This window comes from Saccopteryx bilineata, chromosome 5, assembly GCF_036850765.1.
Source record: "Saccopteryx bilineata isolate mSacBil1 chromosome 5, mSacBil1_pri_phased_curated, whole genome shotgun sequence".
Lineage (NCBI taxonomy): Eukaryota > Metazoa > Chordata > Mammalia > Chiroptera > Emballonuridae > Saccopteryx > Saccopteryx bilineata.
In genome coordinates, this window is record NC_089494.1 from 170,269,957 (window position 1) to 170,296,443 (window position 26,487).

General features: G+C 38.8%; 1 protein-coding gene across 3 annotated transcripts in view; it reads right to left on the reverse strand.

The window, feature by feature from the left end:
- The window catches only part of EGF (epidermal growth factor), a 110,853-nt gene that overhangs the window by 76,535 nt on the left and 7,831 nt on the right, over positions 1 to 26,487 (reverse strand). For all 3 annotated transcript variants that reach the window (XR_010731938.1, XM_066280430.1, XM_066280431.1), the window contains 4 exons: positions 9,035 to 9,234; positions 6,813 to 6,994; positions 6,172 to 6,399; positions 4,927 to 5,129 (listed from right to left, as the gene is read on the reverse strand). Coding sequence is in view for 2 of the 3 variants with exons in the window: in XM_066280430.1 (XP_066136527.1) it covers positions 4,927 to 5,129; positions 6,172 to 6,399; positions 6,813 to 6,994; positions 9,035 to 9,234 (813 nt within the window). In the remaining variant the exon portion in view is untranslated. The remainder of the gene's footprint in view (positions 1 to 4,926; positions 5,130 to 6,171; positions 6,400 to 6,812; positions 6,995 to 9,034; positions 9,235 to 26,487) is intronic.

Genomic DNA, 26,487 nt, shown 5'->3' on the forward strand with positions numbered 1-26,487 from the left:
TGGCTGGTTGGCTCAGCGGTAGAGCGTCGGCCTGGCGTGCGGAGGACCTGGGTTCGATTCCTGGCCAGGGCACATAGGAGAAGCGCCCATTTGCTTCTCCCCCCCCCCCTCCTTCCTCTCTGTCTCTCTCTTCCCCTCCCGCAGCCAAGGCTCCATTGGAGCAAAGATGGCCCTGGCGCTGGGGATGGCTCCTTGGCCCCTCAGGCCCCAGGCACTAGAGTGGCTCTGGTCGCAGCAGAGCGACCCCCCAGAGGGGCAAAGCATCGCCCCCTGGTGGGCAGAGCATTGCCCCTGGTGGGCGTGCCGGGTGGATCCCGGTCGGGAAAAGAAATTTCTTACGACTATAGCTTCCATAGATAATGATTCCTCTGATGAACCTGGGCAAAGCAAATTAAAAACCTTTTGGAAAGGATTCACCATTCTAGATGTCATTAAGAACATCCGTGATTCATGGGAAGATGTCAAAATATCAACATTAACAAGAGTTTGGAAGAAGTTGATTCCAACCCTAATGAATGGCTTTGAGGAGCTCAAGCCTTCAGTGGAGGAAGTAAATACAAATGTGGGAGAAATAGCAAGAGAACTAGAATTAGAATGGATCCTGAAGATGTGACTGAATTGCTACCATCTCATGCTAAAACTTGAAGAGAAGGGGAGTTGTTTCTTATGGATGAACAAAGAAATTGCTTTCTTCAGATGGAATCTACTGGTAAAAATGTGAAGATTGCTGAAATGACAACGAAAGATTTAGAAAATTATCTAAACTTAGTTGATGAAGCAGAAGCAAGGTTTGAGAGGACTGACTCCAATTTTAAAAGAAGCTATACCGTGCGTAAAATGCTATCAGATAGCATCACATGATACAGAGAAATTGTGAAAGAGTCGGCCAATGTGTCAACCATCATTGTGTTTATTTTAAAAAATTGCCACAGCCACTTCAACTTTCAGCAACCTCCCTGGTCAGTCAGCAGCCGTCATCGCTGAGGCAGACCTTCCGTCAGCAAAAAGACAGGACTCACTAAAGCTCAGGCAATGGTGAGTATTTTTTATCAATAATATATTCTAATTGAGTTATATACATTTTTCTTTATATATGATGTTATTGCACACTTAATAGACCACAGTATAGTATAAACAAACATTTATATGTACTGGGAAACTAAAAAAACTTATGTGACTCACTTTATTTTGATATTTGCTTTATTGCAGTGGTCTGGAACTGACCACTCTGAGGTATGCCCAATATATTTTTATAATATATAACATTACATTGTATATGGATTATATATAATATATAAATATATATTAAAAATTACATATAAATAATATATTTTCTATAAAACCCAGTCATATTTTTGCTTTATTTATTATCTTTCTCTTCAGTGAGTTCTTGAATAAATGACTTCCTCAGCTTCCTCAAAAACTTCCCAAACTGTAAAATATAGAAGTTTATTTTTCTTTGTTAATAGAAAATAACAAGGAAGAAAATATAAGAATGATCATTTTGTGCTATTGAGCATCTTAATTACAGTTTTAAAAGAAAATCACTCAGCCATAATTCATGTACTTGGTATCCTTAATCATCTAAACCCCTCCAAAAATGAGAAAGGAAACAAATCAACAGTCTGAAGCAGTTACAAATAAATGCTTTTTACTCTCAGAAGAGCCTCTCAGACCCACTCAGTTGTTTATAGTTTATACCCATTTCTGACAAATTTGATCAGCCCATAGCATTAAAATAAAAATGCACTTCTCCCCAAAATAAAAAAATGTATGTGTAACCCTCCCCCCAAATATGCAAGATGTGTATCCTTCATTCCTATTGTTACCACTTCAACAACCACTACAATCCTTGACAACAGATGTGGCTACATGATTCCAGTGGTCTTTCCTGCAGAGCCCAGACATAGTCTCAGCCCAGTTGCCAGACCAGAGGCAGTTATTGGTAGAGAACAAGTGAGATGACTCTACAAGCCTCAAATGAGGGCTCCTCTTAGAGGAAGATGGTACAATTTTACTGTCCAAATGATAATAACTGTAGTGAATAAAAACGTGCCAAACATTTTTTAAGTCCATGAGTTTATGAAGATGCTAAAAAAAAAGAGAGAGAGAGAGATCATCTTTGGTGGCTATCCTAACCTTTATTCTGAAAACAGATAAATTAGGGAAAGAATCAAGCATTTAATTTGCTTTTCTTATAAAAGATCTTCTTCAGGGAAATCATGTAGCTAATGTAAAAAATTTCTGCAGCTAGGCCCTGGCCAGTGGCTCAGTGAATAGAGCATCAGCCCAGCATATCAATGTCCGGGGTTTTATTCCTAGCACACAGGTAAAGCAACCATCTCCTTTTCTCCCCCTTCTCTCCCTCCTCCCCTTCCACAGCCAGTCACTCAGTTTGTTTCAGCATGGTCCAAGGCACTAAGGATAGCTCCATTGGAGCTTGTCAGCCTCAGGTGCTAAAATTAGCTCAGTTGGTTTGAGTATCAGCCCCAGACAGGGTTGCTGGATGGATCTCTGTTGGGCATCATGTGGGAATCTGCCTCACTATCTCCCCTCCTCTCACCTAAAAAAAAAAATCTCCAGCTAATAAATGCATAAGCAATGATAGACTTGAATGCCTCCACTTTAAACCACTAAGTAAAAAAGTGACTCTAGGCAATGATAAACAATAGCTTCTAAAGCCATTGAGTAAAGGGCTGATGGGAAACTTTATACTGAATGGACCAGGTTGGCAAAACTGGAACTGCCGACGAATCTTAAACATTGAAAAAGAATAAGAACTAGCCACTATATAGCCCCAGGTGTGGTCGGTATGAAGCATGCAGTATGGCCTGCAGTAACACCTATTACATATTCCTGAAATAAATCTGAATCTGATCAGGCTTCTAGGCCTAAACTACCCATTAAAGGAAATACAGAATCATGTTAAATGACACCATAGAGATATAATCTGCAAAATCCAGAATGTGAGCAATTCTACAAAACAAGTGATCTGGTTTCTTCTATAAACAAATGGTCAAAAAAGGCCCCAGATTAGAAGATAAAATGGGGTCAGAGCCAGGCATGTGAATACGAGTAAGCTGTGAAAGCCGACAGCAAGAAAGAAGACAGGAAAATGATAAAGAGCCATTTTAACCATTGAGAGGGCATTTCGAGTGCTGCCATTTGGTGTCAAGGCAAGCCTGTATTAAAAATCCAGCTCATCAGCCTGACCTGTGGTGGCGCAGTGGATAAACCGTCAACCTGGAAATGCTGAGGTCGCATTTCCTCAAAACCCTGGGCTTGCCTGGTCAAGGCACATATGGGAGTTGGTGCTTCCAGCTCCTCCCCCCTTCTCCCTCTCTGTCTCTCTCTCTCCCTCTCTCTCTCCTCTCTAAAAATGAATAAAAAAAAAACATTTAGAAAAAAAAAAATCCAGCTCATCTCAAACCAGTCCTACGCTTGCCCCAGTGGCATGTATCTCTGTAACTGTGACCGTAGTCATTAAGAAACTGTCCATAACTATCTATAAATATGTTAGAAAGATAAAGCAACCCACATTTTGCTAAGATTTCTATGAGAGGTAGAGAAGCTTTGGTGTTTGACTCGATTTTAATTATATAGAAGCAGAAGAAGCTGGAACCCTGTGCACTGCTGGTAGGGATGTAAAATGGCAGAGCCACTGAGAGAAACAGTAGGGAAATTTCTCAAAATATTAAAAACAAATTTGTCCTATGGTCCAGAAATTCACTGGATCAAAAAAAAATTGAAAGCAGGATCTCAAATGAATGGGCCAGTCTGGCAACACCCAAACTGCTGATGAATCCTGAACATCACAAACAGAACAAGAATCAACCACTTCATGCCCACATCCATAGAATCATTGTTTACAATATACTGTAGCTAAATATGGAAGCAACCCAGGTATTCATCAACAGATAAATAAATAAGTAAACTGTGATATATGCATAAAATTAGATATTATTCAGCCTTGAAGAGAAAGGAAATACTGACATATGCTACAACACGGTTGAAACTTGAGGACATCAGGCTAAACGAAATAAGCCAGTTACAAAAGACATATACTCTATGAGTCCACTGTATGACGTATTTAGAGTAGTCAAAATCTAAAGACAGAGAGTAGAATGGTGGTGGCCAGGGACTGGGGAATGTTATACTTTAATGAGTATAGATTTTCAGTTTTACAAAATGAAGAGTTGTGGGAATAAGCAATGATGAATCATGTTTGTGTACTGCTCCACAACTAATGAAACATTTTCACACTTATAATTTTATTTATTTCCCCATAATCCTGATACAGGCAGGCAGGTTCTGAGATGTTTAGAGTAGCTAATGGAGCCAGGATTGGAAACCAGCCATCAGTCCAATGCCCTTTCCCTTTCTTGCATGATTCCTCTGGTTCTACAACTGAACTAAATGCAACCTAAATGCAAAGGGGGGAGGGAGTAAAGACGGACAAATATATGGTGACAGAAAATGATTTAACTTTGAGTGATGGGCATACAACATAATCAACAATTCAAATGCTATAGAAACGTTTACCTGGAACCTATGTACTCTTATTGATCAATGTCACCCTGTTAAATTTAATTTTTTTAATAAAATTAAAAATAAAAAGAACTGAAAACAAAAACAAATGCAAAGGAAAGCTTTTGAAGGATTTTAAGCAGAAAAGCTAATGGATCAGATTAACTATTTAAAGGCAAGAGAGAAAAATAGATTAGCTGAGTGATTGCCACAGTAGGCCAGAAATGCTGGCTGTCTGGATTATGACAGAGGCACTAGAGAAGTGGTAGAAAGGACTTGGAGGTCAATGGAAATTGCAGGTGAAACAGTGGGAGAAATCAAGGATAACCCCGATCTGGCATGCAAGTGGACAGGGGGCAACTAAGTGCCAGAACCTGTTCAAGATCAAAAATAACTCACCAGATGCCCATGCTTCACGCCCTGCCTTGGGCTGTACTAGTGGGTGCACTACTTTAATTCCACTAGGTGGAACAAATGATGAGCGGAGGTTAATTCTAACCATGTCCTTCCCAGTGTGCTTGTTAGCTATCCAAATTGTCTTCTTTGTCCATGTTGAATAGATGATGCGGTCACCAAAAAGGGACATTGCAAACAAATTGTGCCTAAAAAACAAAAGGAAAAAAAAAAACACATAAAGAATGGCAGGGCACTGCTTCCTGGGCTTATTAAAGTTTCATTTCATTTTAATTTATTATCTGAATTTTAATCAATGACCTTTTCAGTTGTTTTTCTTTTAGGTTTAGAAACACTATGAAGTTTATTTATTTATTTTATTAATTTTAATTTATTGTGTTAACATGGATTCAAGTGTCCCACTCAATATAACTTCCTCACCCCCCCCCCCCCCGTGTCCCCCATTGCACCCCTTTGTCCCCCACCTGTAAGTCCCTCCCCCCTTCCCTCTAGGATTTGCTGTCCTGTTATCTGTAATCTATGTTATGTATATATAATTTCACTAATCCCTTCACTTTTTCTGATCCCATCCCCCTTCCCTCTGACAGCTGTCCCTCTGCTCCCTGTGACCCTGCCACTGTCTCATTTTGTTTCTCAGTTGAGAACAGTATGAAGTTTAAATTTTTATTTATATAGTCATAATTTGAATTAATAGGACATAATTTCTAGCTCCAGATTCATTGTCTCGTTCTTTGGCTAATCAGCACATGAATGGGATAGAAGTAAACTAGGGAAGAAAAAGGGAGCAAGGTAAGAGCAGACTTCTGGTTTTGTCCATTTCACACTGAAATGACTGACTTCTGCCTCTTGCCAAAAGCTGAAGAGTCGGTTACTGGCAAGATGACAAATCAAATGTGCATGACTTCACAAGTGTATGACATAATAATTCCAAAAAGACTTAACTACAACCAACATGGCAAACCTGTTATATGCCAAATACTCTTTACTTAACTTTCACAATACTCCTAAGAAGTAAGTACTATTATTATCCCAATATTACAGGAAACTGAAGATAAAAGAAGTCATGTAACCTGCCAAAGTGACTCGTCTAATAAGTGGTAAATCTGGGACTTGAAGTCAAGACTCCAAAATCTATGTTAAACCACTATATTGGTTGAACTAGCAAGAGTAAAATTAATTTTATCACACTAACTTCAAATGGCTTTATTTTACACCAAAAGCAAAACTCACTGTGGAAGATATTTGCTGAAATGGACAGAACCTCCATCATAATCACAAGAACAAATATGAGAATTGCTTCCTTCTCTGTTGTACTGAATCCAAAAGAGTTGTTTGTCCAGCACATCCAGCGACAGGGCTGTTATTCTCTCCGCCGTCTCCAACAGAACCCTCACTTCCACACCACTGAGATCTGCTCTGTGAAGGCTGCCCGCCACCTCTGAAGACCAAAATACAAACCTGAGGGTAAACACATTAGACGCATAATTGAATGTAAGGTCACTTAACTGGCCAGCTCTCTCAATGTTTCTTCAGTCCCCCAGATGTCTGCACAGGACAAACTTGTCTATTTTGAATGAAAATTCAATTCAATAAATATTTATTGCCCTATTATGGATTTTCCAGGTGATTTCAAGTTAGAGAGGAGAATTATGCTTCTACAACAGGAAGCCATGGTAGTCGGGGTGCTATTTGTAGAGAGAGTCTGTGTGGTTCAAATCCAGGTAAGCATCCCACTGGAAGTGGTGGTATTTTACTATAAAAGGAAGGACTTGGTCTCAATGAGAATGTCCCTTTGAGTCAAAATGTTGTGGTTCTATAAATTTTCATGAGACTCTGAAATATATCTCAGTATCCCAAAATGCAGAATTTACCTTGCTACTGGATCCACTGCTACATTTGCAGGATGTTTTAGGGTGCTTAAGAGAACACGAGAATTGTTTCCTTTCATATCTGTTACCGTAATGATTCCTTCCTGTTGATTTGACCAAATAAATTCTTCATTTATCCAATTTATTGCCATTCCTGAAACATTTTTCTCTATATTGCATACTCTCTGTAAAAATCAAATTTCAAAATTGTTATTAATATTTTCCTGCTCACAATAAAATTGCTTTTATTTTTATGTATAAAAGCCTGTTTTTTAAGTACTTGTCATTCTTGTGATTCCCATAGTTATTTTAACAATAAAATACACAGCTACAGTGCCATTATTTTGATGCAGCAGTGAATCAAATGTGAATACTTCTGGGCATAGTATTGAGAGCATAGCTTTGAAATGTAAAGTTATTCTATATTTATTAAAGTTAGGCAATCAACTATAATCCACTAATAATCTCAACTGTAGTAACAGTGGAACTTCAATGCTACCTAAAAACAGTTGATTCAATTCCACTTGCTGATGGAATTTTCCAGATTCTCACCTGAATCCAATCCCAGACTTTACCGTATTCTTACAAGATTCCCTTGGTGTCTATGCACAGAGCTCTAAAGTAGATGAATTTCTCAGTAAGGCCCAACTTTTTTCTCAGGCCCCTCCCTTTCTACAACCCCAGTCCCCTTGCACTGTGACCCTGTGACCCAAAGAGCAAGGCTGCTCTTCATGTCTCTTGGGCAGTGTTTCCTGCTCTCTCATTTAAAAACAACCCCACAAAAACCTCTACTCTCTCCTAATTCCCGTGAGTGCAGGTAAACCGGTCTTCTTGGGGGATCGAGGGTGAGAGGTGGGGAGATGTCCTGAATTGTGCAGTTGCAGTTTTCCACGGTGTAAATATTCCCACCATTCCTGATTTCCAGCTACTGACCTGACCTCACTGAGTGCTTTTAGATGGGGATCTAACATTCTTAAGAGCCTATACTATTCTTAAATCTTGAACAAAGTAGTCTGGTCAATCCATTTAACCAGTTGTTATATTAATATATATAGCTCACCCAGGTAAAGTGTTTATATTTTAACAGTTGTCCTTTACAAACAATGTTTTAAGCCAAAGGACAGAATATAGTAGTGGATTATAGGCATCAGGCTAATCCTTTTCTAGTGACATAAATTCACAATTGTTGAACGTTTTTTTCCTATTCTGTGATAGGAAACCCTCCAGACTCTTAGATTTAAGATTTTGAAACAATTCTACAGATGGCTGGAGAATAATGAGTAGCCATCCTTGTTAAAAGTGAGATTAGCAAGTATTAAAGATGTGATAAAACAGATTAGCACCTAATTGAAGCTTTTAAGAATAATTGGCGAAAGAAGATTTGGTTTAAAAAAAACAACAGTGGGCACTTTGTGCTGGAAATAAATACTTAAGGTTTCTCTAGTCACCTGCTCCCTGAAATCCATCTCCCAGAAACAGAGAGAACATTTCTCCTGGGACGCATTTAAGGGTTCTTCCAGTTAAAATGATTAAAGATCTTTTGTACATACTTGAAGCAAAACACTTCATATCTATCTGCTTTATTATTTTTTTTAGAGTGCAAACATCCTTGAGAATACAAAAAATAATAATAATTTTTTTCCCTAAATATAAGGTGCCAAAATTCACAACAGAAATTTTAGACCGATGAACAGGGTTTCTCAACCACAGCATGGTTGATGTTTGGGGCTGAATAATTCCTTGTTGTGGGGACTGTCTTGCATACTGTACGATGTTTAGCAGCATCCCTGGTCTCTGCCCACCAGATGCCAGTACCACATCCTCCCTCCTCCCCAATCCAGTGGTGACAACCAGAAATGGTTCCAGACATTATCAAATATTCCCAGAGGGGCAAAACTGTCCCCAGCTGAGAACCACTAAAGTAAAAAATAGTCATGTAAATAATCTGTTTTAACCATAAAATGGGGATCTGACTTAATAAAATGACCTATTTTCAAAATTACATTGACATTCTCACTTTTTACTGTTGGCAGTTTCTGAATATCAGTGCCATATTCATAGGCTTATTCAATAACATGAACAGATGCACATTAAATATCTACAAATGCCAGACACACATTTGAATTGTAATGTAATTTTCATTTATCTATATGTTACCTATTAACTATCTCATGTTTGTTAGCCTACACAAAAGTCCCTCAAATACTTGGGAATTAGTACTTTACCTCTAGCTTTGTCCCATTGAGAAAAACTCTTTGCAAAAGTTGTCTTTCTAGATCTACCCAATAGATTCTTTCTTTGTTGTAATGAAAATCCATGAGCACCGATACGCCAGCATTTGTCACCAATTTCTCATGATTGGTTCCTTCCAGGTCAATCCTAAAGATACTGTTTCCATGAGAGAAAATTAAGAAGGGTGCAAGACCTGAGTGGGAAGAAAGAAACCAAAATGTGTATTTTCAATGATATTTTACCTGATTTAGGCAAAATACTTCCCCAAGACGACTACCACAAGTATTATTAATTTTTAATTCCTGGCCTTATATTTTAAATAAAGACTATTATATAGAGAATAAAAAGTTTCTATGCAGGTTCATAATTAATTTTGTAAATTTTCTCCCCCACAAATTGATTATAAAAAATAAACATTGTCAAATTATAAAAAAAAACTATTTGAAAAGAAAAACACTTTCTTCTCTTATTATAAAATAATATTTTATGTTCAAAAAGAAACAACCTACAATATTCTGTCGTGGAAAGAGTCTATATGAATGTAAATTTTAATTATGTTAATTGGTAATAATGTTAAAGATACTATCATTTTCAAAATGAAGCACCCCTCCAAGTCTTACTTATGAACAGAGCCTTCAGGGTAATACCATGGAAGAAGATGGTGAAAACTGGAGGTCCTAAGTGGAAGCAGGAAAAATTAAAATGCTGTCCCGTGAAAGCACTGAAATATTTTGTCCTTGTTGGCATTGCCACATAAAATTCAGGATGCTCACTTAAATTTGAATTGAATATACATCTCATGGGACATACTTAAATACTAAAAAATTATTCATTGTTTACCTGAAGTTTGAATGTAACTAGATACCTTATATTTTTATTTGCAAAATCTGGGTGGTATACTTCACTGGCTCTCTTGATTCCTGCAGATCCTTACCACAGTTCCTAATCCTGCATCTGGGGTCCTGTCCTACTTGAGGTGATGGCCACCTACCTACTCTGAGTCTCAGGTATTTAACACCTGTTTTGAGAAACTGATACCTCTCTCTGAAAACCTCAGTATAAATTACTGGCTGACTCCACAGAAAGCTTGCTTTTGATGTGCCAAGATGCTGCCAAGAGTAGAGGACTGGAGACAATTCTAATGTAGTCTTGCTTCCCTTCTGGGCTTACTCCATGCTCTTTTCACAATAGACTTTAATACCTTCATGTCACATAATATATGTATTTATTGTTCCAGGGATGAGTGAGACAAGATGATGCATTAACAACATTCTACTTAGGAATTATGTTTTACAGTCAAAACACATTAACTCTACTTTAAAGGATATGTCAGAATAGAGACACAAAAGGAAGGTTATTAGTTTAAAATAGGTGCCAGCATAAACGTCTAAGAGAATTAGCTCAGATCACTTTTTCCGTATCTTTTCCACAACACAAGCCACCTCACAGATGCATAGGCAATCCATTCTTCATTGCCAGTTCAGTTGTAGAATCAGAGAACTCATATGAGAAAGGGCAAGGGTATTGGACTGATGGCCAGCAGCCCTGGTTCCCAGTCCTGGCTCCATTAGGTGCTCTGGACATCTCACAAGATCTGCCTACCTGTATCAGAGGATTATTGGGGAAATAGGTGAAATTATAGATGTGAAAATGTTTCATAAATTGTGGAGCACTACACAAACATGATTCATCATTGCTTATTCCCACAGCCAACGTCTCACTACATAGATTTGTGCCATGGTTCAGATTTGAACCAGTGGACTAGAATGCTGGCATACCTCATCTCTCTAACAGTGTGTCCCGGAAAAAGGGAAGGCCAAAAGAAAACTCACCTAAACCGAGAGTTAATCTGTGGGCCACACACTGCTCGTGAAAATGTGTATCATGCATTCTCTATAAACCATAAACTAAATAAATGTTTCCAATACATATTATTAACTTCTTAATGTGCTGCTACATTGATGAACTCAAGAAACCATTTTATTCATTTAAAAGTATAACTAAATGGGAGATTGCCAGGTTAAGATAAAAAGGAGAAAGGAAAGGTTCTCTAAACATTTTAGTCAAAACATAACACAATACTTGTACGTAATAGGCACTCAAGTTTTTTTAATAAATTAATGAAGAAATAATTGTGTTTTGTTTATTTATCTGAGCTAAAAGGCTACTGGCTTAAATAAGAATAAAGCCAAAGACATGAGCAGATCTATCAAATTCATAAAAGCAGACTCTATCATACAGTTGTTATGTTACTAACGGCAATAATAATAATAATAGTAATAATAATAAAAGTCTTTAACCTCTTGACTCATTTATCTTTATTATATCACCATGAGCTAGGTAAGTGAGATTTGACTGCCAATAAGTAAAAGAGAAAAGAAATATCTGAAGAATACTTAGATCTATAACACACAAACAATAGCATTAACTTCAGTAACTTTAAAAAAAAACAAATAAGAATTTATAAAATGCTAAGCATAAATTAACAAGTTTTATCCTAAGATTTTTTTTTCCTATTACTGTGAATCATAGCATCCAGGCTTTATCAAAGCCTCTTTGAACTGGAAGATCCCAGTTATTACCTAATCCAGTGTTTCCTCAAATCATTTCTTCAGAAGAGTCCCACAGAGTACTGGGTGTGTGTGTGTGTGTGTGTGTGTGTGCGCGCGCGCGCGCTTATCTTTTGCAAATCCCTTGAGAGTTCAATTCAGTGTGGCTGGATTGAGGGCTAAGAATCTACTTTTTGAATAGACACTCCAGGTGATTTTTATATCTTAGTGAATTTGGAAATCAAAGATGTAGTTTAGATGAGGAAATTTATTCATGTTTGCCAAAGTCCCACAGCTCATTAGTGGTAGAGATAAAACTAGAACCCAGATACCACCCTCCCAATCCAGTACTCTATCTTGCTTTGGGCTGGGTTGTCATATGTCAAGACATTAAAATCTCCATTTTATTTATGTGACTGATTTTAATTCCACTTTCCTCAAAAACTGTTTATTTCTCCTATACTGTCAGCATCATTTTATATGAACAGGGCTTGGGGTGAGTATTTATAGACATGAAATGTAATATCTTGCTCACAAAAAATTAGGGGATATTTTATCGCTTCAGATTCATTTTGAAAATATCCCGTAATTTTTGTGAGAAGTATATGATCCAAAAGAAAATGAAAGACCATGAATTAGGCTTGGTGAAATAATCATTATTCCATCCTACCACTGAAAATGATAATAAGTTAGTGTTTTCTTAGACCTGTCAAAGATTATAAGCATCGGTGTGTGCTAGTGTGTGGATTTGAATGTGAGTGGGTTGCGCATGTTTGAACAGCTAAACTTTCCCACATCAAAACCTACGGCACTTCTTTTGGGTGCAGTTCAGCAAGAGGAAAAAGTACATAGAAAATCAAACATCATTTCTAAGGAATACAACCCGAAAGACAGCAAACAGATCACAGGAAACCAGTGGGAACCTCTGACTTTTCAACCTGGGGGATTAGGAGAGGATCTGCAGGAATTACAAAGGAGCCCAGAATGTCTGGAGCACAGTGAAGAGTTTTAATAGTGACTACCAAGAAATCTGCCCCGTGGTTCAGAGGTTAGTCAGGAAAAAGCAGGCTTTCATTAGAGTGGGAGGCAGACACAGAATTTTTACAACAGACCCTTTTTCATCTGCTCAAAGTCTCTGCAGGTGGCGCCCACAGGTAAATGAGACAAGAACTGGAAGACATTCTGCAGGCGTCGGGGCAAAAGCTCCTGGTTAACACAGAAATGATACTGCCATGCGATTAACAGGAGATCCTAGTCTTCTCTCAGGCCAACACTGCCACCTACCCTCACCGGCACAGGTTCCTGCTCTAATCTGGAGGCAGACGGAAGGCTCACAGGATAAAGACAGGGAAAAGGGAGCTCTGGACTTTCAGGAGACAATGACTCCATGAAAAAAGAATGGAGATTTAAACTGATGGATCTGATGGGAGGAAGTCGATGCCTCTCCACAGTGCTCCTACCAGACGGCCGTGATCGAGGTCATGTGTTACTAACTCCTAAGGGGCTGCCTTGAATGATATCTTGGGTTTTATGAAATGCAGAAATTATTTTTTCACTCTAGAAAACTAATCCTGTTTCTTTTTTTCAATGGTAACACTTAAAAGGGTACACTTTTACTTCTTGAGCAATCCCATCTTTCTTCTCAGCTTATTCATGAGCATCAAAATTCAGGGCAGGTGAGGCAGAAGCCAGGTGACTCACAAAAAATACATTCAGAAGGGGGAGTCAAGAAATGTGAATTCAAATCTTAATTCTGTAAGGCAAGTACTGGGGCTCAATTTTGCTTCCTGAAGACTGCCACACTAATCCTTGAGTGGCAGAAATGTCATCCAAAACAGAAATAGCCCCTACCTGGCCCTCAAGGTCAATTGCATTCTTATTACCAAACCTAAGAAGAGGCCTGCTTACATGTTCTCAGGATAGTAACTGAGACTGTCAGGTTCTGCGCGACTGTTTTTCTCAACAGGATATCTCAGAGGCTTTAAATGTGTTATTACAGGGGGTCCTTGGGTTACGACAGTCTCAACATATGACATTTCTAGTTTACGAAGCTCACTCCCATAAAAACTTTAAGAAATTGAGACGAGTGTTTCGGCTTACATTGTTAGTGTGGTGCTTTTCTTTTTGTTTCTGAAGTGAGAAGTGGGAGGCAAAGAGACAGACTCCGCATGCACCCAACCAGGATCCACCTGGCATGCCCACCAGGGGGCAATGCTCTGCCCATCTGGGGTGTTCCTGCTTCGTTGTAACTGGAGCCATTCTAGTGCCTGAGGCAGAGGCCATGGAACCATCCTTAGTGCCCCAGCCAACTTTGCTCCAACGGAACCTTGGCTGCAGGAGAAGAAAAGAGAGATAAAGAGAAAGGAGAGGGGGAGGGTGGAGAAGTGGATGGGTGCTTCTTCTGTGTGCCCTGGCAGTTAATTGAACCTGGGACCTCCACATGCTGGGCCATGTTAGCATCATACTTTCTTTTTACACTCATTTTTTTGTCATTTTTTCTGTTACTACAGAACAGTGTACAGTATACCATATATGTATGTCCTTTTCCTTTTCCTGTGGCTTAGTTGTGTTTTTATGTTCTAGATTATGATTTTATAACTGTGTTAGGATAGGTAAGTGACTTAGGCTATGGTGTATTTCAACTTACACCAAAATTTGGGTTATGTCACTGTTGTAGGAATGGAACTGTGTCATAACCCAAGGACCCCTGTACACATTTTGATTCTTTAAGAAGATGGGTGGTGGCCTTGGCCGGTTGGCTCAGTGGTAGAGCGTCAGCCTGGCGTGCAGAAGTCCCGGGTTCGATTCCCGGCCAGGGCACACAGGAGAAGCGCCCATCTGCTTCTCCACCCCTCCCCCTCTCCTTCCTCTCTGTCTTTCTCTTCCCCCTCCCAAGGCGAGGCTGAATTGGAGCAAAGATGGCCCGGGCGCTGGGGATGGCTCCTTGGCCTCTGCCCCAGGCACTAGAGTGGCTCTGGTGGCAACAGAGCGACGCCCTGGAGGGGCAGAGCGTCACCCCCTGGTGGGCGTGCCAGGTGGATCCCGGTCGGGCGCATGCGGGAGTCTGTCTGACTGTCTCTCCCCATTTCCAGCTTCAGAAAAATACCAAAAAAAAAAAAAAAAAAAAAAAAAAAAGATGGGTGGTGAACAATATCACAAGAGTAATAGCCAACATCTGTGTGTTGTCTCTGGGGTCATGCATTATTTCATTTCACTGAGTCACACCATATGAGATAGGGGCTCTCAACATCTTCATTTTACAGAAGAAACTGGAATTTAGAGCAGTTAATTACTATAATTACATGGACAATAAATAACAAAGTAGGGGTTTAAAGTAATGTTTTTCTGATCACAGATTCTAGCTTTTAAGCACGTGGAGCTCTTACTATTTAATATCTTATAGTTCAACTGTGTCAAAGAATCCACCTCAGAAAACATTGTTTTATGAAGGTTTGGCATAAGGCCGGACTTTCTACACTCATGTTCCGGGAACTGATTAGAAAGCAGGTCCCACCCTGGCCAGTTGGCTCAGTGGATAGAGTGTCAGCCTGGCATGTGGACATCCCAGATTCGAGCCATAGTCAGGGCACACATGAGAAGTGACCACATGCTTCTCTTCCTCTCCCTCTCCCCCTTCTCTCCTTCTTCTCCTCCCACAGCCAGTGGCTCAATTGGTTTGAATCAGCCCTGGATACTGAGGATAGCCAGTTGGTCCATGCATCAGCCTCAGGTGCTAAAGATAGCTGGATAGATTCAAGTTTCAATTGCCTGGTGGATCCCAGTCAGAGTGCATGCGGCAGTCTGTCTCACTATCTGCCCTCTTCTCACTTAAAAAAGAAAAACAAAGAAAAAAAAGAAAGCAGGTACCTTTGAATGGATTCCTATAATTACATCACCTGGAGATTTTTATATGTAATTCCATGATATATTGTATCCCAAACATAACGTATTCCTCGCATTCCTTAACTCATGGCCCCTTTCTCCATCTCCAAAGCCAGCTGAGTATCATCTTCCAATCTCCCTCTGCTTCCCTCGGCTTCTTCCTCCTTTGATGTTATTGCCTCCCTCTTATAGGAACATTTAGGATCCACCTAGATAATCATCCCATCTCAGATCTCATTTGGGAAATCTATTTTGTCATGTAAGGTACCATTGATAGCTTCTAGAAACTAAAACGTAAACATATTTGGGGTCCATATTCAGCCTAGAACAGTTAATGATGTTCAGCATTATTTCCTAGACTTATTTACCAGCCTTATATACTCTTTGGTGAAGTATGTGTTTGAATCCTTCGCCCACTTTTAATTAGGTTATTTATTTTTTTGTTGCATTTGAAAAGATTTTTTAAAATATATTTTGGATACAAGTCCTTTATCAGATATGTAATTTACAAATATTTCTTCCAACATGCAGCATGTCTTTTCATCCTCTTGACATTGACTTTGACAGAGCAAAAATTTTAATTTTAATGAAGTACAATTTATCAATTTTTTTGTATACCATGCTTTTGGTGTCGTTCATGAGAACTTCTTACTTAACCCAGGACACAGACTTTTCTTGTGTTTTCTTCTATAAGTTTTATAATTTTACATCTTCAACTAGATCTATGAAAGATTTTGAATCAATCTTTGTATATGGTGTGTAGTTTAGATTGAGGTTTGTTACTTTGTTAATAGATGTCTAATTAATCCGACATCATTTATTGAAAAGACTATTCCTTCTCCATTGAATTGCTTTTGTACCTTCATCAAAGATCAAATGATCATATTTGTATAAGTCCTTTTCTGAACACTTTAGTCCATTTCATTAATTTACGTGTCTACCTCTTGGCTGATACCACAGTTCACTATAATTTTTTGAAAAAACTAATAATAATGTAGTTTTGCAAAACAGTAAGCCATGTTTTAAGGTTCCTGTGCTACAAGTAATTTTTCATCTTAAAAAAAAAAGTCTAAATATCCCTCAACTTGTCGTTAAAAATTATGCTCAATTTTATTTAAAGACTATTGCTACCAGGCTAAAATACTTTTACCAACCTTAAAATATTAGGTCAGTTTTTCCAGATGTTACACACACACACACACACACACACACACACACACACACACAAACACATGACTCAGAGATCTATCTTCTGTGTTTTGCCACTATATTCTCCACTCTCTGCTGGATATGTCCAGTTAAACATGTCCTACAGGCCCAAAAGTCCCTCTGCATGTCAAAAATTGAGATTTTGCACTACCTTCTGATTAGTTTTTATTTATTGAAAAGATTGAATTTGACATAGCAATTCAAAAATTTGGTTGAAAGTTCCATATGTTTTGATATTTAGTATTGGATGGATATAATAAACAAAAAAGATATCTCAATTATATCTGTATCAAATTTAAAAATGCCTCACTGGCAGTATGTACAAAAATCACAAAATATACTTTTTAATTACATCCATCTACTATTCACAAATTTTGTTAAATTAGACACTAGCAAATGTCTATCACCTTAGATTTCAATCAAGTAAATGCAAACTAACCATAAGGTCTTGTATTTTATATATTTTTTAAAAATAGACTAAATGAGACAAAAATATTTTTTTTGAAAGTTTTAAAAATAGTTTGGAAAATTCTATTAATAGGGTTTTTTTATTGAAGACATGAGACTTTTTAATAGGTGACATGTTAACTTTTTTAAACAACCTAATCTCATAACAATGAAAACATTTCCCACACCTGTTCTGAACTGTTCTCTTGACACACAAATTGCTTTTCTTTAATTTTTAAAATTTTACTTATTGACTTTAGAGAGAGAGGAACGGGAGAGAGACATCAGTTTGTTGTTCCACTTATTTATGCATTCATTGGTTGGTTCTTGCATGTGCCCTAACCAGAGATTGAATCCACAACCTTGGCAAATCAGATTGATGCTCTAACCAACTGATCTACACAGCCAGGGCTCATACACAAATTTCTTACAATCAGCAGTTATTTTTCTCACTCCTTACTCATTGTCAGAATGTCACTTTTAACTTGGAGAAAATTCTGTTGTTCTAGTTATTTTTTGAGTAGTGTAATAGTGACACCTATTCATTATCCAGAAAAGATACAAAAAGTTGAAACACTTCTTTTTTTAAAAAAAGAAAGCTTTGTGGCCCTGATCAGTTAGCTCAGCAGTAGAGCGTCGGCCTGGCGTGTCAAGTCCCAGGTTTGATTTCTGGCCTGGGCACACAGGAGAAGCGCCCATCTGTTTCTCCACCTCTCCCCCTCTCCTTTCTCTCTCTCTCTTCCCCTCCTGCAGCCAAGGCTACATTGGAGCAAAGTTGGCCCAGGCACTGAGGATGGCTCCAAGGCCTTCACCTCAGGCTCTAGAATGGCTCTGGTTGCAACAGAGCAACACCCCAGATGGGCTAAGCATAGCCCCCTAGTGGGCATGCCACATGGATCTCTGTGGGGTAGATGCGGGAGTCTGTCTGTCTGCCTCTTCCCCCCCCCCACCCCCCTTCTGACTTCGGAAAAAGAAAAAAGAAAAGAAAATTTTGTAACATTTAATTGTTCTTTTAAGTACTTTGATTCCAGATACTCTGGGGGAAGTATGTGGGACAATATTTTCATGGTTATTCCACATCCAGTATAATGTATTGTAAAAAATCTAGTCTAAGTCTTGGCTGACTGGCTCAGTGGTAGAGCATCAGCCCAGCATGTGGGTGTTCTGGGTTCGATTCCCAGCCCGGGCACCCAGTAGAAGCACTATCTGCTTCTCCACCCCTCCCCGTCTCACTTCTCTCCCTCTCTCTCTCTCTTCCCCTTCTGCAGCCATGGCTCCATTGGAGCAAGTTGGCTGTTGGCACTAAGGATGGCTCCATGGCCTCCTCCTCAGGAAATAAGAAGGGCTTGGTTGGTGAGCAACAGAGCAACAACCACTAGTAGGCTTGTGGGGTGGATCCCAGTCAGGGCACATGTGGGTGTCTGTTTCTGCCTCCCTTCTTCTCACTGAATAAAAAAATAAAAAAAATAAATGAAAAAAGAATTTAGTCTATTCTTGTTTTTATAGGAATAATGATATCTAAATATCCCATTGCACTCTGTGCAATTCCAGTTTCTTCTTTCTTTTTTTTTTTATTTTTTAATGTGCAATTCCAGTTCCCACTTCCCTCCTGCACTGGTTCCCTACACAGGTGCAGCCCACTGTGATCTCACACAAGAACACTTTCTGTGGATGTTTCAGCAAATGCAGTGGCTCTATCACCACTGGCACTATTTTTCTTTTCATAATACATTTGTTAATATGTAAAGAAGTCACTGACCACAGAGAAAATTTCTTCCTGATATACTTTGTTTCTATTAGCTAATAAAAAAATACCACGCGCGAACACAAGAGTGACTAAGATCACTAGCACTGGACACTGAGTACCCTTCTTGACTCTTTACTGGCTTTGCTACTTATTAGCTGAGTGACTGGAGAGATTCAAAACCAGTCACCCCACAATGTGCCTCTATCGTACACAGATTATTTTTTAGCTAAAGGCAACCGAAACCCTGCAGGCTCCAGGGAAATTGTTTCCTCTTAACTACCGAGAAAATTTTGAATCAGGGGCATTGCCCATAATAAGAGATTATCAGAGATAATATTTTTTTGACCATTCTATGTGTCAGGGCAAACTACTAATTACTGAACATCTGTTTATCATCATGCAATTACCCTCTGAGGCCCCAAGGTGACTTACCCATCCCTAGTTCAGAATGTCAGATATTTCATTTTACCTTTCTGACTTAAACCTCTCACGTATGCAGGGTTCCCACTGACATGCAATTAAATTTGATTTTCTCTTACAAATCTGTCTCATGTCAATTTTATTACTCAACCACTCAGGTGAACCAAAGGAGAAAAGGAGAAAATTTTTTTCTTACCCTACAGACCTTCAGCTCATTAGTTAACCTCTCTGTACATCCGTTTCTTCATCTTTAAAATGAAGATGAGCCTGACCTGTGGTGGCACAGTGGATAGAACGCTGACCTGGACCTAGGACACTGAGGTCTCAGGTTTAAAACCATGGGGTTGCAGGTTGAGTGTGGGCACACCAGCTTGATCATGAAGTCATCAACATGATCCCATGGTTGCTGGCCTGAGCCCAGGTCACTGGCTTGAGCAAGGAATCACTGGCTGGGCTGGAGTCCCACGGTCAAGGCATGTATGAGAACCAACTGATGAACAACTAAAAGTAACACAACTATGAGTTGATGTTTCTCATCTCTCTCCCTTCCTGTCTGTCTGTCTGTCTCTCTCTTGCTAAGTAAATAAATAAATAAATAAATAGAATGGAGATAGCACTTCATAGGATTATTATGAAGACTAAATAAATTAATTCATACCAAGTGCTTAGAATTTTTTCTTACATATAGTGACCTCTCATTAATATTAACTATTAGTTTCTGGAAAATAACATAAACTGAGCTTATGAGAAACACCTTCACTTTCACCCAGCTGTGCAAGTTTCCTAATACTATTTCTTCACAATTTCAGTAATGCTTTCTGTGAAGTTTTCAACAGTAATTTGCTGACAAAAGAACACATTTTAATCTGTTGTCATGTGGTTTTCCATATATATTTTTTCCTTTTAGCTATGTTTCACCACAACAGGAAGCAGGAGGAACACATAGTTGGTTAATAGTGCAAGGCTTTCCAATTTTGCTATAATTTCAGAAACCTCAAATGAGGGTTCTAATTTTTAATGGTAGTAACTGTAGTCTTAAATGTCATAACTTTGAACACAACTTTAAAAATCATAAGAGTTGTTTTCACATTCTGGATACTTAATTTTTAACAGCTTGCTTGTCTTAATGGCTTCACATTGCCATTAACTAACATTTGGAGGCCAATTTTAAAACTTGCTGTAAGATTCATTACTACTAATAATAAACATAAATCCATTTTTAAGCCTGTCCTCTTGTAAATTTTTTCTTATTTTTTGTCAACTCTAAAGCGATTGACATTGTTTTTACCTCTTATGCAGTCAACAATTGCTTATTTGAGGCATATGATAAGGTCAGTGCTGCCCTTCCCTCATTGTTCTCCTGGGCTTGCATTATTATTATTTTTTCTTTTAGAGAATTTGGGGGGGGGGTTTGTTATTATTTTATTTATTTATTTATTCATTTTAGAGAAGAGAGAGAGAGAGAGAGAGAGAGAGAGAGAGAGAGAGAGAGAAAAGAGTGGGGAGGAGCAGGAAGCATCAACTCCCATATGTGCCTTGACCGGGCAAGCCCAGGGTTTTGAACTGGCGACCTCAGCATTCCAGGTCAACACTTTATCCACTGTGCCACCACAGGTCAGGCTGGGCTTGCATTATTAGCTGCAATCTTTAGTTCCTTTGTAAGAAGGTTTTAAGCCACTTTTTGGATTTTGTAAGAGTTAGTTTTGATAAACCCAACTAGTACAGTTCATAATCATCGGGTAAATTGCAGCAGACCCCACACTTGGGCCTCTCAGCTGGGAACCTCTCGGCCCCTTCAGGACACCATGGTGTGTGAGACAGCAATGTCCCCACTGTCGGTCCTAACACATAACTGATGTCGAATGAAATTTGTTTAAGTGATTTGTATTACTACACTGGTGTAATTTACATAAAAGGAAATCTCAGTCCTACTTACAAGTGCTTTCAACATAAAGAACTAGATTTAAGAGACTTGCCCAACTTAATATTATTAATACTTTTTGGTTGGAAGAACTAATCATTACATTGGTGGGCTTTTGTCCATCATGGAAGGCGGCCTGTGTGTGGTAAATTTTGTAAAAAAAAAAGAGTCTGTGGTCCTGAGCTTCAGGTCTGCCAGGAACCTGATGATTTACTTCATCTCCCTGGATCTCAGCCTGTCATCTGTAACAGGAGGCATTTGGGTTAGATGTCTTGAAGGTTTTTTCTATTTTACCATTTACCAACTTAATTCCTATCTTTCCTGTCTTACAAAAGTCAATAGTTTCTTTGTTTGCGACACTTTGTAAAGAAGCCTAAGCTTATGCAAATTCATTAATAGATGTTATGTAGTCGAACCTCTATTTTCTGTGAAATGTTTCCATTTCTCTGTTTTTCTAAACTTCAAATACCAAATCAATAGGGTCAATATGATCTCTGCTAAAGGAAATAAAACAATAATGTAAAACAAAATCCCTTCCAAGTGACACTAAAAGCTTCATTTTTGTTTTGCCCTGGCTGGATAGCTTGGCTGGTTAGAGTTTTGTCCTGAAGGGCAGTGGTCGTCAGTTTGATCCCTAGTCAGGACACATACAGGAACAGATATATGTTTCTGTCTCTCCTTCTGTCTCCCTTTTTCTCTTGATAAAATCAATTTTAAAAATTTTTAAATAAAAAGTAAATAGAAGCTCAACTCTCTGAAGGAAGTCTAAAAAATTAAATCTGGAAATAATTTCTTAAAGGTTCAAAATTTGGTTGTGAATTTTATTTGTAATTAACACAGTTATCTTTTCCTTTTACTAACTAAATAATGTTTCTATTTTTTTCTGACAGAGACAGAAAGAGAGACAGATAGGGACAGACAGGTAGGAAGAGAGAGAGATGAGAAGCATCAATTCTTCATTGTGTCTCCTTAGTCTCTTTAGTTGTTCATTGATTGCTTTCTCACATGTGCCTTGACGGGGGTGGGGGCTACAGCAGAGCGAGTGACCTCTTGCTCAAGCCAGCAACCTTGGGCTCAAGCCAGCGACCTTGGGCTTCAAGCCAGCAACCCCTAGGGTCATGTCCATAATCTCATGCTCAAGCCAGCAAACTGTCAAACTGTCGCTCTATCCACTGTGCCACTTCCTGGTCAGGCTAAATAATGGTTCTTAAAGTGAAAGGCTAAAAAAATGAATATTTATCCATAAATACCACATCCGGAGTGTTCTTAGATAAGTAAACAAAAACAAAAATTAAGAATTTTTGGAGTCTGGATGTTTTCTGAACCCAAATCTTTTTTTCTTTTTTAGCTTGTACAAGAAAGAGAGAGAGAGAGAGAGACAGAGAGAGAGATGAGTAGCATCAACTCATTGTTGCGGCACTTTCGTTGTTCATTGATTGCTCCTCATATGTGCCTTTATGGGGGGCTCCAGCTGAACCAGTGACCCCTTACTCAAGCCAGTGACCTTGGCTTTCAAGGCAGTGTGACCTTTGGGTTCAAGCCAGCAACTTTGGGATCATGTTGGTGATTCCACACTCACGCAGAAGATTGTGCACTCAAGCTGGTGAGCCTGCGTTTATGGTTGATGAGTCCATGCTCAAGCCAGCAACCTCGGGGGTTCAAACCTGAGACCTCAGCACCACAGGTCATGCTCTACCCACTGTGCCACCATCAGTCAGGCAATTCCATTGTTCTTATTGGTCCTACCCTGATCAGTGCTGAATTCTGTGCCCCAGCTGCATGATACAAATAACAATATAAATATAGAAAAAACTACTCCATAAAATTTTCTTAAAATGTTGAGAACAAGTGTGACAAATACTAAAAATAATTACTGCCCTGGCCAGGTGTTCAGTTGGTTAGAGCATTGTCCCAATATACCAAAGTTGTAGGTTCAATCCCCAGTAAGGCACATACAAAAATAAACTAATGAATGTATAAATGGAAAAACAAACCAATGTTTCTATCTTTCCTCTCTCCCTTAAATGAACAAATTAAAAAACAAATAAAAATGAATAATTATGTTGAAAAAATCAATAATTGAAGATTTTATGCCACAGTTTATCATAAAGGATAATAATAGGCCTGACCTGTAGTGGCACAGTGGTTAAAACATTGACCTGGAATGCTGAGGTCGCCGGTTCAAAACCCTGGGCTTGCCTGGTCAAGGCACATATGGGAGTTGATGCTTCCTGCTCCCCCCCCCAAAAAAGGATAATAACAAGTCGTAGAGTCCCTGGCAGGTTGGCTCAGTGGTAGAGCATCAGCCCGGAGTGTTTGATTCCCAGTCAGGGCACACAGGAGAAGCACCCATCTGCTTCTCCACCCCTCCCTCTTCTCTCTTTCTCTCATTCTCTCTCTCTCTTTCTCTCTCTCTTTCTCTTCCTCCTTCCTTAAGCCTAGGCTCAATTGATTCCAGGGAGTTGGCCCCAGTGCTGAGGATGGCTTCGTGGCCTGTCTCAGGAGCTAAAAATAGCTCAATTACTGAGCAACACACCATAGGGGGCTTGCCTGGTAGATCTCCATCAGGGGTGCATGCAGGAGACCGTCTCTCTTCCCCCCACCTCTCAATTAAAAAGAAGAAAAAAAAAACAAGTCACAGAGAACACCCTGAATAACATGATTGTTCGGACTTGGTGACTTATCCCAAGAAACCAACTTTAGATTTCTCTAAGTATCAATGAAAATTTAAAAAATAGGATTAGAAAAATAACACAAAGCAAAGGTGTCATTAATATCTCAACTTGTAGAATTTGCTAGAGAGTAATAGTTACTATTTACTGGAAACTCCCTATATCAGGTAAGATTCTAAGCACCTTATATGAATTAATTTATTTAGTCTTTATACCAATCCTATGAGGTAAGTATCAATACTAGCAGCTCATATCAGCTATATAATTGGACCCTATTAGTTTCAAAAGCTAAGGCCTAGCACAATCTGCTAGGCACAGTATATTGAATAAGGGGGAGAAAACTTTCATGCAAAGTTAAGGTCACAAGCAAGTGAGACACTAGAACTACTTGTCAAAAATTGTTCCACTTTTCCCTGCGACAAGATCAGTCCACTTATCTAAAGTGAAAATCACAATTTATTCTGTTTAAAATTTCTTTTATTCAATAATAGCATTTCATCCTGTCTGCTGGAAGTACTAAAATCTGGTCATTTCATATGCATCAACATAGCTCCTGTTGAAGAGGGGCACCCATTCCCAGTGTGCTTCTGGTTAGCTTTCTGTTCCAGAAGGTAAGAGAGGTAGGCTAAAGTAGGCTTACAGTTCTGAATACAAGAAACACAGTTTATTCTTGTATTATTATTTATTAATTTTTTATTTATTATAATTTTTTATCATTATTAACCTACCTTTTCCCACCGCTGTATATTAATATCATTCTCTCTTGGACATTGTTGGGTGCTTTTTTAAATACATTGAGATTCTACATGGAAATTTTTGTCATACATCTTTTTTTTCCCCTCTTACATGTAACTTCACCATGATTCATTAGAACATTCAAGAAATATAAAAGTTTTCGTTGAACTTTCAGATCTGTTTTCAAACCTAAACTTTGTGATTGACTTGGAGTTTTTAAAATTCTCAGCAATGTTGCTTAAATTAAAAAGACACACATTTCCACATAGTAGGTAAATTGACATTAAATGCAGTAAACTTTGCAAGTTTCCTGCACAAGTAGAGTGTAAATTCCTTTGTACTGAAAACTGCAGAACAAAGTAATTGTATGCTTCAGAGGGAGGCAAACACCAGGGGATCCCTGGTAGCTTCTGTCTCTGGGCATGTTTTTAAATGTCAGAAGGAAGGACCCAAAATACACAGGGTTGGTGTCAACAACCATATGTTAATGACACTGTGGAGTTTGATTGACCTTCCTTTTTTGATCTGTTTACACAAGGATGGAGTCTTTGGAAGAAGAAAGATCCTTCTTCAAGATTTAGCAATTTTAACTAGGAGTGTTGAAGTGAATGAAATAAATCACTGTTTCTCCACTGGCACACCATGCGCTGAAGAACAAGGCAGCTGCCATGATGTTGCTAGAACTGTCTGTATCCTAGCAACCATCTACCCACAGGGGGAAAAAAAAAGCTAACTCATGATGAGATCCACTTACTATACACAAAGCTGACCTATAATAGGCTATCACTATGACAGGCTGCTCTGGCAAGAAGGCAGGCCTCTTCTCTGAAAGGCCTCTTCTATCCTGCCACTGAGAGGGGGCTCTGCAAATAAATCAGTGTATGGTATGAGTCACTGTCACAGAAGTCTGCGGTTCTCAAACACCTTCACGCTCACACAAGTTCCAGTGTACTAAGTTTCTTGGGAAATACTTGGAAAACCCGGACACTGTGAGACATTAGTACGGTTGGCCAACTTTCGGAGAATCAGAAAATCAAGGTCAAAAGTGAAAACAGATTCACACACCAATTTGAACTCCCGGCTTAAAAAGAAGTTCAAGAGGTGATGAGGACAGAAGAGTCTGCCTCATACTTGACTAAAATGAGTGAAGTTTCTATACATTAGCTAATTTCCAGCATCAAAGGCAAGCTTTGAATGATGGTGTTAAGGGAAAAAACTCATAAGGAAAGACATTTACATCTGTTATTCCAAAATTGCTTTTGAAGGTTATTAACATTGGCCATATAAAATAAAATAAAAAGGTCTTTTTAGATATAGCAAGATATTTCGAGAAGTGTAAAGGTCCCTTCTATTTAGTGTAATTTTTTTTTCTTTCTCTACACCTGAAAAAAACATTACTAATCCTTCAAGGTCCAGTTCTCAGTCACCGTCTTGTTGTGGGCCCCAGCAAATGCAACAGCTGGGGATGAGACTGAGGTGGTGGTGTGCAAAGCCATTATTTATTAACATTATTGTTAATAAAGAATCTCTACAAAATCAACCTGCATTCTGGGTTCACCTAATATCCAGGTAATACTTTCTTCATGGTGAGTAGTGTTATCATTCTTGATAAAAGTATTGACCTGAAAGCAAGAAAGAAACAGACAATGGGGACACTTATGTTCCAATTGTCAAAGATTTTGTTGTTTGTTGTTCCTGGTCCTTATTTATTTATTTGTTTGTGTGTGTGTGTGTGTGTGTGTGTGTGTGTGTGTGTGTGTGTATGTGTGTGTTTGAGACAGAGACAGAGTCAGAGAGAGAAACAGATAGGGACAGACAGACAGGAAGGGAGAGAGATGGGAAACATCAATTCTTCATTGTGGCT